This window comes from Macrobrachium nipponense, chromosome 18 (genome assembly GCF_015104395.2).
Source record: "Macrobrachium nipponense isolate FS-2020 chromosome 18, ASM1510439v2, whole genome shotgun sequence".
NCBI lineage: Eukaryota > Metazoa > Arthropoda > Malacostraca > Decapoda > Palaemonidae > Macrobrachium > Macrobrachium nipponense.
In genome coordinates this window covers 73,962,561-73,977,560 of record NC_087211.1, presented here as the reverse complement: position 1 = coordinate 73,977,560, position 15,000 = coordinate 73,962,561, and the positions used below count along the sequence as shown (strand labels likewise).

Below are 15,000 nucleotides of genomic sequence, written 5' to 3'. Positions count from 1 at the left end.
AGTTTAGACTCTGGTGGTTTTCAGCTTCAGGGTTTTCTGTTTTTACTTTGATGCAGATATTGTTTAAAGTAACAATCGAATCTTAACATATGTATCGAGCATTTACATTATAATCTTCGTCTGTTTCAGGTTGTCTTGGCTGAAGTCAAATCGTATCAGAATTTTCCTGATACATGTAAGTAAGAACTGAATTAAATTCTTAAAAAATATCTCGTTGGCTAAGGTTGTATCTTCAATTTACATGGGTTCGAATCCCACGCGGGACAGTGAACTTTTTCCGTTCATTTTCCTTTGGATTTTAATAAAAAGGATGATTTAGATATTTAGACACTGGAGATGCTAAGGGGCCATTGGGATATGAAATAGGTATTTCTCCTTCTGTATCTTGTCTCTCTTTCATTACATGGAGATCGGTCTGGAGGTGAGGACTCCGGTGAGTCCCATGAACTTCCCTTTGGGGGTTTTCCTGGCTTGGCCCCTGGGGGGAAGCCTCTCAAATGCCAAAAGAACCACTGTGATTCGGCTGAGGTCTCACACAGTATAGGGGTAAGTGACTCTCCTCTTGGAGTACTGAGTCGGGTAGAAATTTAGTCATTCTGAATCAACTGGAGTTTTAAAATTAGCTTATGATTACTTGAAGAGGTATAGGGTTGAAAGTCGTACGGGCTGCGCATGATAAAATAAATACCCACACACACCACACACACACATATATATATATATATATATATATATATAATATATATATATATATATATATATATATATATACATATCTATATATATATATATATATATATATATATATATATATATATATATATATATATATATATATACATATAGAATCGTACCGTATGAGATATAGTTCACAGTAGGCGTAGGCTGTTCTGAAGGTGTAGAGAATGTGATATTTAAGTGGTATTTGTAGCTTACGAATAAAAAGGTCATATTGTATATATATCATATATATATTCTATACATATGTATGTATATACGTATTGATATATATATATATATATATATATATATATATATATATAGAGAGAGAGAGAGAGAGAGAGAGAGAAGCTTGATTATCAAAAGCTACAAAAGCAACTTCAGTTTAAAACCAATAACTAACCAAGAAAACTCAAAAGAAGACAAAACACTGTTCGACAATTTCTGAGATATTCTCAAAGTTCCTCAGACTTGAGGAGGCTAATAGGATGCCCATCCCATCGGCCTTCAAATAAGAAATGCTCCTTAACAGATCCATCGATTGTTCTTTTTATTTTTTTCCCAATAACTGGTACCAGGAACCCGTCGTGTTCGTATTCCCTAAGTGCCGGAGGAAGTGTAAGGCGAAGAAGGAGCTGACAATGGGCACCTGCGGCAGTGGGTCTTGCGTCTGCTGTGTTCCCAGTAAGTCTCGCTTGCTTGCATGTCTCGTTGTGACCCCTGACAATCTGTTAGCAAGATTCAGGAATTGCTACATTCCACTCTTTCCTCTTCATTTGACATATACGTTGTATTGTTCTTTGGCAATGATGAATGTTATTTACACTTTAGAGAAAGACTTTTTTTAATATGATTATGGAGGAAATAGATTTTTTCTGTTTAAAAATTTTATAGAATTTATTTTCATATGACGATAGATATTTTAGATCGCAAATATATAAGTCGTAATAACAATAACATTAAGATCTAGACCACTAGTGTAATATACATACATATATATTATGTATACAGAAATATATATAGGTATATCTACATACTATTGAATGTATATATATATAGCTATATATCATTGAGCTACAAATTTCCTTTAATATCTAAATTCACTCTACTTCGGAATTGATATATTTTTCCTATATGTACCGAAGGGGAATTTTTTTAGTTGATAACAATTTCGCCCCCACATGGGATCGAACCACTGTCCAAGTGGACGGGGACGAAATCAGGACCCAGTGACGCTATCAAGTCAGCTAACAGAGACGCTATAAGTTCATATCGATTCTGACCTTACAAATCACCCTCGAACTCGGTGTATTCGTAATTAGAATCGATATGAAACCCCGTCTACCATGTTAGCCAATTTGAGCGTTTGAAACACGTAGCCGTTATTATGAATAATCATCACATCGAACCGTGATTCATATTTATATATCATTGAGCTACAAATTTCCTTTAAATATCTAAATTCACTCTACTTCGGAATTGATATTATTTTTCATATATGTACCGAAGGGGAATTTTTTTTAGTTGATAACAATTTCGCCCCCACATGGGATCGAACCACTGTCCAAGTGGACGGGCGGACGAAATCAGGACCCAGTGACGATATCAAGTCAGCTAACCAGAGACGCTATAAGTTCATATCGATTCTGACCTTACAAATCACCCTCGAACTCGGTGTATTCGTATTAGAATCGATATGAAACCCCGTCTACCATGTTAGCCAATTTGAGCGTTGAAACACGTAGCCTTATTATGAATATCATCACATCGAACCGTGATTCATTTATATATCATTGAGCTACAAATTTCCTTTAATATCTAATTCACTCTACTTCGGAATTGATATATTTTCATATATGTACCGAAGGGGAATTTTTTTTAGTTGATAACAATTTCGCCCCCACATGGGAAATCGAACCACTGTCCAAGTGGACGGGACGAAATCAGGCACCCAGTGACGCTATCAAGTCAGCTAACAGACGCTATAAGTTTCATATCGATTCTGACCTTACAAATCACCCTCGAACTCGGTGTATTCGTAATTAGAATCGATATAAGAAACCCCGTCTACCATGTTAGCCAATTTGAGCGTTTGAAACACGTAGCCTTATTATGAATAATCATCACATCGACCGTGATTCATTTATATATTCATTGAGCTACAAATTTCCTTTAATATCTAAATCACTCTACTTCGGAATTGATATTTTCATTTTCATATATGTACCGAAGGGGAATTTTTTTTTAGTTGATAACAATTTCGCCCCCACATGGGATCGAACCACTGTCAAGTGGACGGGGACGAAATCAGGACCCAGTGACGCTATCCAAGTCAGCTAACAGAGACGCTATAAGTTCATATCGATTCTGACCTTACAAATCACCCTCGAACTCGGTGTATTCGTAATTAGAATCGTTATGAAACCCCGTCTACCATGTTAGCCAATTTGAGCGTTTGAAACACGTAGCCTTATTATGAATAATCATCACATCGAACCGTGATTCATTTATATATCATTGAGCTACAATTTTCTTTAATATCTAAATTGCACTCTACTTCGGAATTGATATATTTTCATATATGTACCGAAGGGGAATGTTTTTTTAGTTGATAACAATTTCGCCCCCACATGGATCGAACCACTGTCCAAGTGGACGGGGACGAAATCAGGACCCAGTGACGCTATCAAGTCAGCTAACAGAGACGCTATAAGTTCATATCGATTCTGACCTTACAAATCACCCTCGAACTCGGTGTAATATTCGTAATTAGAATCGATATGAAACCCCGTTCTACCATGTTAGCCAATTTGAGCGTTTGGAAACACGTAGCCTTATTATGAAGAACTCATCACATCGAACCGTGATTCATTTATATATCATTGAGCTACAAATTTTCCTTTAATATCTAAATTCACCTCTACTTCGGAATTGATATATTTTCATATATGTACCGAAGGGGAATTTTTTTTAGTGATAACAATTTCGCCCCCACATGGGATCGAACCACTGTCCAAGTGGACGGGGACGAAATCAGGACTAGTGACGCTATCTAATTACGAATACACCGAGTTCGAGGGTGATTTGTAAGGTCAGAATCGATATGAACTTATTGCGTCTCTGTTAGCTGACTTGATAGCGTCACTGGGTCCTGATTTCGTCCCGTCCACTTGGACAGCGGTTTTGGCGATCCCATGTGGGGGCGAAATTGTTATCAACTAAAAAAATTCCCTCGGTACATATATGAAATATATCAATTCCGAAGTAGAGTGAATTTAGATATTAAAGGAAAATTTGTAGCTCAATGATATAAATGAATCACGGTTCGATGTGATGATTATTCATAATAAGGCTACGTGTTTCAAACGCTCAAATTGGCTAACATGGTAGACGGGGTTTCATATCGATTCTCAATTACGAATATCACCGAGTTCGAGGGTTGATTTGTAAGGTCAGAAATCGATATGAACTTATAGCGTCTCTGTTAGCTGACTTGATAGCGTCACTGGGTCCTGATTTCGTCCCCGTCCACTTGGGACAGTGGTTCGATCCCATGTGGGGGCGAAATTGTTATCAACTAAAAAAATTCCCCTTCGGTACATATATGAAAATATATCAATTCCAAAGTAGAGTGAATTTAGATATTAAAGGAAATTGTAGCTCAATGATATATAAATGAATCACGGTTCGATGTATGATTATTCATAATAAGGCTACGTGTTTCAAACGCTCAAATTGGCTAACATGGTAGACGGGTGGGGTTTCATACGATTATAATTACGAATACACCGAGTTCGAGGGTGATTTGTAAGGTCAGAATCGATATGAACTTATAGGCGTCTCTGTTAGTTTTTCTGACTTTGATAGCGTCACTGGGTCCTGATTTCGTCCCCGTCCACTTGGACAGTGGTTTCGATCCCATGTGGGGGCGAAATTGTTATCAACTAAAAAAATTCCCCTTCGGTACATATATGAAAATATATCAATTCCGAAGTAGAGTGAATTTAGATATTAAAGGAAATTTGTAGCTCAATGATATATAAATGGAATCACGGTATTCGATGTGATGATTATTCATAATAAGGCTACGTGTTTCAAACGCTCAATGGCTAACATGGTAGACGGGGTTTCATATCGATTCTAATTAACGAATACACCGAGTTCGAGGGTGATTTGTAAGGTCAGAATCGATATGAAACTTATAGCGTCTCTGTTAGCTGACTTGATAGCGTCACTGGGTCCTGATTTCGTCCCCGTCCACTTGGACAGTGGTTCGATCCCATGTGGGGGCGAAATTGTTATCAACTAAAAAAATTCCCCTTCGGTACATATATGAAAATATATCAATTCCGAAGTAGAGTGAATTTAGATATTAAAGGAAATTTGTAGCTCAATGATATATAAATGAATCACGGTTCGATGTGATGATTATTCATATATATAGCTATATATATGCATGTAGATATAGCTACCCAGAATACTATTAATACATCTCTTAATAGAAACCGCGATACCCTTCGACGTAACGAGAGAACTGGAGAGGCTGAATGCCAACGTTGCCGACGCGAGAGAAGTGGAAAGGATGAATGCCAACGTTGCCGACGCGAGAGAAGTGGATAGGCAGCAGAGCAACGTTGCCGACGCGAGAGAAGTGGAAAGGCTGAATGCCAACGTCACCGATGCGAGAGAAGTGGAAAGGTTGAATGCCAACGTTGCCGAAGAGAGAGAAGTGGAAAGTCTGAATGCCAACGTTGCCGAAGCGAGAGAAGTGGAAAGGCTGAATGCTAACGTTGCCGATGCGAGAGAAGTGGAAAGTCTGAATGCCAACGTTGCCGAAGCGAGAGAAATGGAAAGGCTGAATGCCAACGTTGCCGACGCGAGAGAAATAGAAAGGCTGAATGCCAACGTTGCCGAAGCGAGAGAAATGGAAAGGCTGAATGCCAACGTTGCCGAAGCGAGAGAAATGGAAAGGCTGAATGCCAACGTTGCCGACGCGAGAGAAATGGAAAGGCTAAATGCCAACGTTGCCGATGCGAGAGAACTGGAGAGGCCGAATAGCAACGTTGAGATGTTTAGCGTGAGAAGATCCGTCCAAGAAGACGATGATGACGATGATGATAATGATGAAATGATTAGGGATGATAGGGGACTCGCCTAAGATGATGATGAAACGATTATGGGTGGGAGGGCACTCGCATAATGATGATGACGATGATGTTGATGATGATGAAATGATCAGGGCGGGGGGAGGGAACCCGCCCAAGTAGTTATAATTTCTAAGAGATGTAATTTCAGTAGAAGATGTAATTATTCGCTAAAGGAAATGTAATTCCTTTATGAGTCCTACTAATTTTGATTTCAATAAAGGTGATGCATTCATCTGTCGCGTCTCACTTCATGCCAGTAATATAAATCGCCTGCAGAGTTTACGTTTGTTTAAATAGGCGCAATTCTACTAAAGCACGTTCCAAATATATAAACATATATAAACATATATATATATATATATATTATATATATATATATATATATATATATATATATATATATATATATATTTACGGGTATGTATACATGAATATTTATATATCTAGATAATCTAATAAATGGAATATACATATAAATCCAGAAATAGATAACTATGTAAATATAAATATATTCATGCATAATATATATATATATATATATATATATATATATATATATATATATATTATTCTATATATATATATATATATACATACATACATACGTATATATGACGTCAGAATTTCTTTTCACTTTTCATTTGGATCTTCGGCTTAGTAGTAACAGGTGAATCCTAAAAGTGTGAACGAAATCGAGGAGTTAAGAGGGTTTTCTAGTTATTAAAATCAAACGCACGCATACATTATATACATATTAATATATACTTTAAGATAAGATGGAAAGCATGTCAAAAGACAAACAGTAAACTCTTCAAGAGGACCAACCATCAGAGATATATTAGAAGACTGACAAGGCTGCATCAGGTCGGTCGACGGGAAAATGAGTTGAATTGAATGTAGAATTGAGGTCAAATGCCAAACACTGGGACCCATGAGGTCATTCAGCGCTGAAATGGAAATTGGCGGTAAAAGGTTTGAAAGGTGTAAAACCTCAAAGCAGTTGCACTATGAATCAATTGTTATGTGGAAAGTAAGATGGAAGAAAGAGAATATGAATGGAGGTAGAGTAAAAGGAATGAAAGGGGGCTGCAGCCAGGGACCGAAGGCACGTTGCAAAGAACCTTAAAGTAATGTCTACAGTGCCCCGTCTGAGGTCGGAGTGTATGGATGGCTCAAGAGAGGTAGAGGGGAATAGAGGCAGACTGCTTGTTTGAAGGGAACAGAAGAAGCTTAATGAGTAAATGACTCGGTTGCATTTTCCCGAAATGTAAACGAGTATTGAGACCTTTCCCTAAAAAAAGTGGGACGCCATATCTCGAAAACTAACGATAGAATTATCTTGAAAATAATTTCATATGTCTCCCACACCCGAATAACTGCACATATGCTGTCCTAAGCTAACGGAGCTGGTGCAATACTAGCACAACGCCTCAGTGGCGTGGTTGGTATGGTGCTGGCGTGCCACCTCGGTGGCCGCGAGTTCGATTCTCGGGCATTCCACTGAGGGGTGAGAGATGTGTATTTTTGGTGATAGAAGTTCACTCTCGACGTGGTTCGGAAGTCACGTAAAGCCGTTGGTCCCGTTGCTGAATAACCACAGGTTCCATGCAACGTAAAAACACCACACAAACAAACAAAGCAATACTAGCACGCATCTCAGGAATTTGCTACTCGGTCATGGCCAAAAGTTGCTGGTCAGATGCCCCGCCAAACATCTCAACGTCCTAATTCTGGATTTCGTGTTTGCATTTCGTGGTGTGCTCTCTGATGTTCGAGAACTCAGGAGACGAGAGTAGTTTGTTGCCCGTTCTGTCACTGACCACAATATATGGCTGTCAATCCGGATCTTGAGTAACCGTAGTCTGGATCCGATAGAGTCCTCGATGACATCGGGAACGGGTAACCTTATAAAACACACCAGAGGCCACCAGTGGACGCACACGGTCTTTAAAACTGAACAGGCGACCTATGGCTAAAGGGTTTGTTGGGGGTAACGTTCACTTTTATAGCTGGAACATGACTATACTCTGTTTTTTTCCGTCTGTCCACCCGCCTGTGGTGTTTGCGTATGGTAACACTGCGTCCCGGGCTTTAGATAACTACACTATGCGTAAGTTTTAGGTAAATAAAAGGATATCTGGGTGTACATTTGCAACTGAAAAGTGTCTTAATAATTTACTGTATGCGAATTACACCGTTAATATTCGAAATAGGATATTGTTGAATGTAAGCTGAATGTAACTATCTAAAGCCCGGGACGCAGTGTTACCATACGTAAACACCACAGGCAGGTGGACAGATGGAAAAAAACCGAGTCTAGATATGAGTTTGCTGAGGTCTTTGAATAATGAGTTGCAACGATTGAATGGGAAACTGGCGGAGAAAGGTGTCTTTAGAACATCAGGTACACACTATAGATCTATAGAGCCAATTTGATGGATAGCAGTTACTGATAAAATACTGTTGGAGGTATGTGATATCCTAGCGTAATGCCTTTCCGGTGGAGGTCAAGGAATAAGCTCGACGAAGCAAGGTCATTATGGAATTCCGCTTAAAATCATGACAACAATGACTACTGGGACTGGTGCCAATCCGGTGAAGACTTTTTCTTCTTATGCACTGATGTGTGAAGTCCTTCTTGGTGGCGTGTGGCAAGAATGTCCAAGGAAGGAAGCCGGTTCCCGAGTTCGCGCTCTGCAGTAAATTTGATGTTGGGAGGATACCTTTCGGAGTCAAAACTTGTTCTAAAAAGAGCGAAGGTATCCTCAACGTACCTTTTGGAAGATAACAGAAGTTAACTGGGTTGCAGGGTGTCGAGCGTCTGCTCTTCCAGCGAGCGCATGAAGATACCTACGAATATAGGGCCAAGTGGAGAGCCCATGGCCATGCCATCGATTTGGCTGTGAGCATTTCCATGAAGAGGAAAGACGGTGTCCAGCATTGCTAGGTCTAACGATTGTTTAAAAATCAGATTGTTCAAATCCATCCAAATCAGTATCATTATTAGGAAAAAGTTCATCAACGATAACAGGAATGGTTTGGTTAACAGGTACATTGTTAAAAAGAGATGTCACATCGAAACTTACCATAATTATATTAGTTGTGAGTCATACACACACAAACACACACACACACACATATATATATATATACATATATATATATATTTATGTATATTTATGTATACATACATATATATATATAGATATATATATATATATATATGTGTATATATTATATATATAGTTGTGAGTCATACATACACACACAAATACACACACACATATATGCATAATATATATATATATATAGTATACATATATATATCTATATAATATATATATATATATATATATATATATATAGATATATATATATATATATTATATATATATATATATATATATGTAATATTATATATATATGTACATATATAGAAGTATATACATATATAACCTACATATATAGTTGAATCTTTACTTGACTCATAGCTAATTTGAAGTAGTACATTGACTGAAACCTCAAAGATATCATGTTATAGGACAAGGAAGAATTAAGGAAATCCCTGCTATTCATTCACATTACCTTAAAGAATGTCTGTTTATATCTTTCTCTTACATACTTCTAATTCCTCACCCATGTATGAACTGGGGAAATCAGGGTCAGTCTCTTTGGATCTGACTCAGTCAACCAGCACTTCATTTCCTTCCGATATTTTCTTATCTGATGGCATCGTTTGAGGTGATTATTTTTACTTATCTTTATTTCTCACTTTTCTCAGACTTATTCTCTTTTTCTTAGCTCTTTTAGGACTTATTTTTTTAAATATATTTTTTCTTTATATGGATCATTTCCTTTTTTCAGTTTGAAAGGGATCTGTGATAAATTTGTAACTTCGTGATTATTATCACTATCATTATCACCTTCCTGGGAGTTTATAAACAAGAAAAATCTGTATAGGGCTAATTGTATGTCAGTGGCTGACAAGGGTTTGAAGGGTATAGCTGGATGATGGAAAGGCTCCAACGGAATTGGTGAGTTTGTATATGGTCAAGTTGATAGAGGTGGCTATAAGTGTGACGGGGTTAGGTATACTGCTCAGGAGAAATGCTGGGTTAGTAAAGATGACTGACTTGATATGAGAATTGAATGGAATGGAATATAAAATGAGGCCAAAGGCCAAGTGCTGGGACCTATGAGGTCATTCAATGTTAAACAGGAAATTAAGAGTAAGAAGGTTACACAAGTGCAACAGGAGGAAAACCTCACAGTTGCCCCATGAAACAATCATCAGGACAGGGTGGAAAGAAAGATGGAAAAAAAGAGAACATGAAAGGAGGGATAGTAAAAGGAATGGAAAGGGCTGCAGCTTGGGGCTGAGGGAGACGCTTTGAAGAACCTTAAGTGATGCCTACAGTCAACATGCGAGGTGCACTGATGGCGTTATTCCCTACTGGGATATGAGGACAAAGTTGAGATTGAGATGGTATGAACATGAGGTAAGAATGAGGGACGAGGACGGAGTGAAGGGTAGAAGGTCTAGAAGGAAGCAAAGGATTAGGTGGTGTGGTGAAGTGAGGGAGGATTTGGAGAAGGTTCAACGGAGGGAAATCCTATCGACAGAAATGGTTGGAGAAGAATCATTGGGGCAACCAACCCCTTAGCCTAGGGATTGCAGTGGCAAAGAAGTGGAAAAGAAGCTATGACTCAGTATACCAGGGAAGATATTTCATAGGATTTTGACTGAGAAAGTAGGACAGATGAAAGAGAGATTGCTGAGGGGAAGAATGGTGGTGATCATTTTGATGGTATGCATCACAGATATGACGACCATTCTGGCGACGAGTATCTCTAAGGCAAAGCGAAGCACATTCACCACTCAGCTTATTAGAAAGATGGTGATAATAATGATTATTATAACAATGGCAAACCCGGCGATGATTATTTTTTTCATGACGAAAATCGCCAAAACCAAACTTGAATGGGCACATACTTCAGTCTCTTATACCGACCTGGTCAATGAACTTAGAGAACGCTATGCTAGAAAAAAAAATTATAAATTAACATCTCATTGAAGAGACGACATTCGTCAAACATGGGTTTGAAGGTCAAAATCGAGTTGCTATCAATAGATATGCAAAAACATACCTTCCATGTTGTCACATGTCAATATGTTACAGGAAACACGAGCAAGTACTCGTTAGAGTAAGAGAGCCAATCATGAACACACTCGCAAATGGACATCTCCATATTGAAATATTCATCGGTCTAAGCCTTCGCGGCGGTCACTGATCTCCGTTCTTTTCTGTTATTTAAGCTTCTGCCTCCACCTAACTAGCATCAGAAAAGGAGTTGATCTTCTGGCATAAGGGTTCTCCTTATTAGGTTGAGGCTTAGTCCAAGTATCAACTCTTCCGGTCAATTCCTAGTAATAACTCTTCAGATCAGTTCCAAGCACTAGCTTTTACAAGAACCAACTCTTCCTCTGAAAGTTCCAAGTAATAGCTCTGTTGGTCAGTCTCGATGACTGACTTATAAATGCTCCAAGTCCAAGATCTTATTATAAGAACCAACTCTTTCCTGTGCCGATTTCTCTTAAAGTTCTAAGCACAACTCTTGGTAAGTCCCAAGTCATATTTTCTCAAAACACTAAACTCTTCTTATCAATTCCAAGTCATAAATCTTACAAAAAACAACTTTTCATCGTATTATCTGTAATCTCTGATAATTTAGGAAAATCCATGAACGCACTATCAGTAACTGCTCTGCATCAGTTAACTCTGAATAAAATGCCAAGGCGTCGCCCTGTAACTATAAAGACAGAAAATTGATGCATCCAAACTTTTCTGCAAATTGGCCACCAATTTAACTTTCTTCAGTCATGCTACTACACTCCCTCACCGGTAAACGGTTTCAGCATTTCACTTGTCACCTTGGACGCCATATAATGTCTAGATAGCTTGCAATCTCCTATCTTATTACGATGGAAGAACTGCCACACAATTAACTTCACAACTTTAACTTCTCTGAGAGTTCCAAAACTAACTCTTCCGGTCGTTCCAAGCACTAAGTCTTATGATAATTTTGACAAGTAACCCTAAAGAAACAAATGATAAATTACAGCACTCAGTGATTAGTGATGTGAAACGAGCAGATACAAATTGTTGACAAGCTTCAAATAATAAATTTCAGAGCTCAGTATGATAATAACACTGTTGAGAAAGGGTTTAATCTACACAGAATTACCATTAGAAGATCTAGAAATTGATCTGTAGTTATGATATGAATTCAGTTTCATACCCCTGCAAGACTCCATTATGCTATCAGTAACCCAGTTTTTAACAAGATATGCACTAACTCGCATAAAATTTTCAGAAAAATGGGTAACTCCATGAGAAATAGTGAATTATGATTTATTTTACAACAGTGTTATTTCATGGTGTTCCTTTTGTAATTTTGCCGTAGCCTAAGGTTATGAAGAATAGGTAAGATTATAGATGATATCAAGATGAAAGGAGTAAGTGTATGTAGCTTTTAGAACAGTGTGAAAGGTGAGCACTACTGGAATTTTTCCTAAATCCTACATTATTTTGTGATTTTTCTTCATGCTAAGTAAGTAGTACTGAATTATTAAAGCGTGTACTTGCACAGACATCACATTATGATATAACCTCTTAGTCATTTACTGTAAAAATCAAATGAATTATCCCAGAACAGTTACTGCAACTCATGAACCAGTACAAATATTTCTCTAGAAGCATTTGGCAACCCTTACCACCGAGGGCTGAGGTCTATGTTGAAGCTCGAGCGGAAAGCACTTTGCAGCCTGATTTAAGGAAAACTAACTTGAGATATATCTTTTATTTCAGGGTCTAGAACGCTTCTAGGAATTTCCTGTTCATCATGGAAGGAAAACGGCTGTTTCTGGCCTTAATTGTAGTTGCTTTTATTTCCACAACTGCTGCTATGTCACCGTTCAGGAATCATGTAAGTTGCTATATATATATTCATGTTTAAACTTACCTTCTCGTATCATCCATCACCTTATTGAGCCTGAAAGAGAATGGTAACAAGGCGTGATACGACTTCCAGCTTACTCGGGATGCGTGCAAGATTTTCCCCCTCACTCAGAAGTTGTAGAGATTATATGCCTAACTTTTAACATAAGGTAAAACGTGCTAAAATCTACAGTCAAGTAGAGACTTGTTTCACCAACGAAAATTAAAATAAATATGTTATATTTGATTAAAAATCATCATATTTCTGTACTGTTTAACTTCCACATTATTTATTTTTCACATTTTCATTTTAATAAATAAATTATAAATAGCCTATCCTAAAATTCCTATATTCAGTTTTTACATGTTTTGGACTGTAAAGATACTTTGTAATTTCGGTTAGGGTCAGAATCTGTTTAAGTTTGTGACCGTGTGATATCCGATAATCCTGGATTATCCCTTTTAATTTTACCCTTTTGATAATTAACCATCTGGCATTCCTGATCTTGTTTGTACCTGAGGCCTTCCTCTCCAATTGTACTTTAGTAGCTCCTTGACGATGTCTGAATAAAGACGAAAGCGATTGGATTTCTGACTATCATTTTCCCGTGGTATTCGCTTATATATATATATATATATATATATAATATATATATATATATATATAAAATATATATATATGTTTATATACAATATAGAATAAAAATTGTGTAACAAACGTGAATATATATATATATATATATATATATATATTATATATCTATATATAGATATAAATATATATTTTATATATACAATTTATAGAATAAAAAAATTGGTGTTAACAAACGTGAATATATAATTATATATATATATTTTTAATAATATTTTATATATATATATATATATATATATATATATAAATGAAATTTGTAACAAACATGAATTCTTGATATTCTCACTTCACTCAGGATTACCTTTCGTCCCTTGACCCTAGACCTATTCACGCTATTCTAGCTTCATTCAGGATTATCCCTGGATCCACCCTGGATATTTGAGCTTCATTCAGGATTAACTTCGTTCCTAAACCTATTCTTGCTCATTCTGAAAGCTGCCTGACTTTCCCAACTACCCTGCAGAGGAGGAACCACACCTGCCCGGATTCGCCGGAGGACCGACGCCTAACGAAAGGCCTAACGAAGGGCCGCAGCTTCGAAACCTCCGAGACGGAGGAGAGCAGTTCGGACGAGGAACATTCGCGGGAAAGGATTCCAGGCATCTGTTCGTTTTTTATTTTATTGTATTTAGCATTTATATGATTATTCGTTACCTTGTTTATTCAGTTACTGGTCTGTAATTTTAGCTCAGTTTTCTTCCATTAGTCTGATTATTCAGGATCGTGATTATTATTTTTTTTTTACTTTTTTTATTTGTTATAAATTTGCAATTTTACTTGCCTTTGTTTTGGTTACATTTCTCCATCTTTCAAATCTTTTTCACGGTTTAGTGATTACCTAACTTTTATTTCTCTCTCCCTCTCCTCTCCATCTCTCTCCTCGTCTCTCTCTCTCTCCGCTCTCTCTCTCTCTCTCTCTCTCTCTCTCTCTCTCTCTCTATATATATATATATATATATATATTATATATATATATATATATATATATATATATATATATGTATGTATATGTGTGTGTGTTTGTGTATATGTATACATATATATATATCATATATATATATATATATATATATATATATATATATATATATATATATATATATATATACAGCAGTATACACCAGATTATCAAATTGAATTAACAGCACGTATTCCTTTCCACCAAAAGGGTACCAGGTGTGCCCGGGCATGTGTCGTGATGAATGCCATCCTGACGAGGTGATGCGGGGAAGATGCAACCCCGACTTCGTCTGCCTCTGCTGCGTTAAGAACTTACTGGTTAGTACGGGTTTCATTTATTTGTTCATTCGCTTATTACTTAGTAATTTACTAAGCAACTTATTTATTAATTTACTTTTTAATTAATTCAGTAACTTATTTATTTACTTATTATTCATTTACTTGTTAATTAATTCAGTAGCTGACTTATTTATTCATTTACTTTGTAATTAATTCAGTAACTTACTTATTTACTCTTTTA

General features: G+C 36.9%; 1 protein-coding gene and 1 long non-coding RNA gene across 3 annotated transcripts in view; both read left to right on the top strand.

Moving 5' to 3' along the window:
• The window catches only part of LOC135196839 (uncharacterized), an 8,083-nt gene extending 1,984 nt beyond the window's left edge, over positions 1–6,099 (top strand). The window contains exons 5-7 of the mRNA XM_064223629.1: positions 410–546; positions 1,299–1,404; positions 5,223–6,099. Coding sequence (XP_064079699.1) covers positions 410–546; positions 1,299–1,404; positions 5,223–5,878 — 899 coding nt within the window. The 3' untranslated portion in view covers positions 5,879–6,099. The remainder of the gene's footprint in view (positions 1–409; positions 547–1,298; positions 1,405–5,222) is intronic.
• Positions 6,100–11,224: 5,125 nt separating this feature from the next.
• Positions 11,225–14,799, top strand: LOC135196838 (uncharacterized). 2 transcript variants are annotated; one of them, XR_010310483.1, is made up of 4 exons: positions 11,225–11,486; positions 12,737–12,854; positions 13,984–14,125; positions 14,689–14,799. It is a non-coding gene; the product is annotated as an uncharacterized LOC135196838 (long non-coding RNA). The 2 variants fall into 2 exon arrangements; XR_010310484.1 differs by having other exon boundaries at positions 13,984–14,119; positions 14,689–14,798.
• Positions 14,800–15,000: the final 201 nt, after the last annotated feature.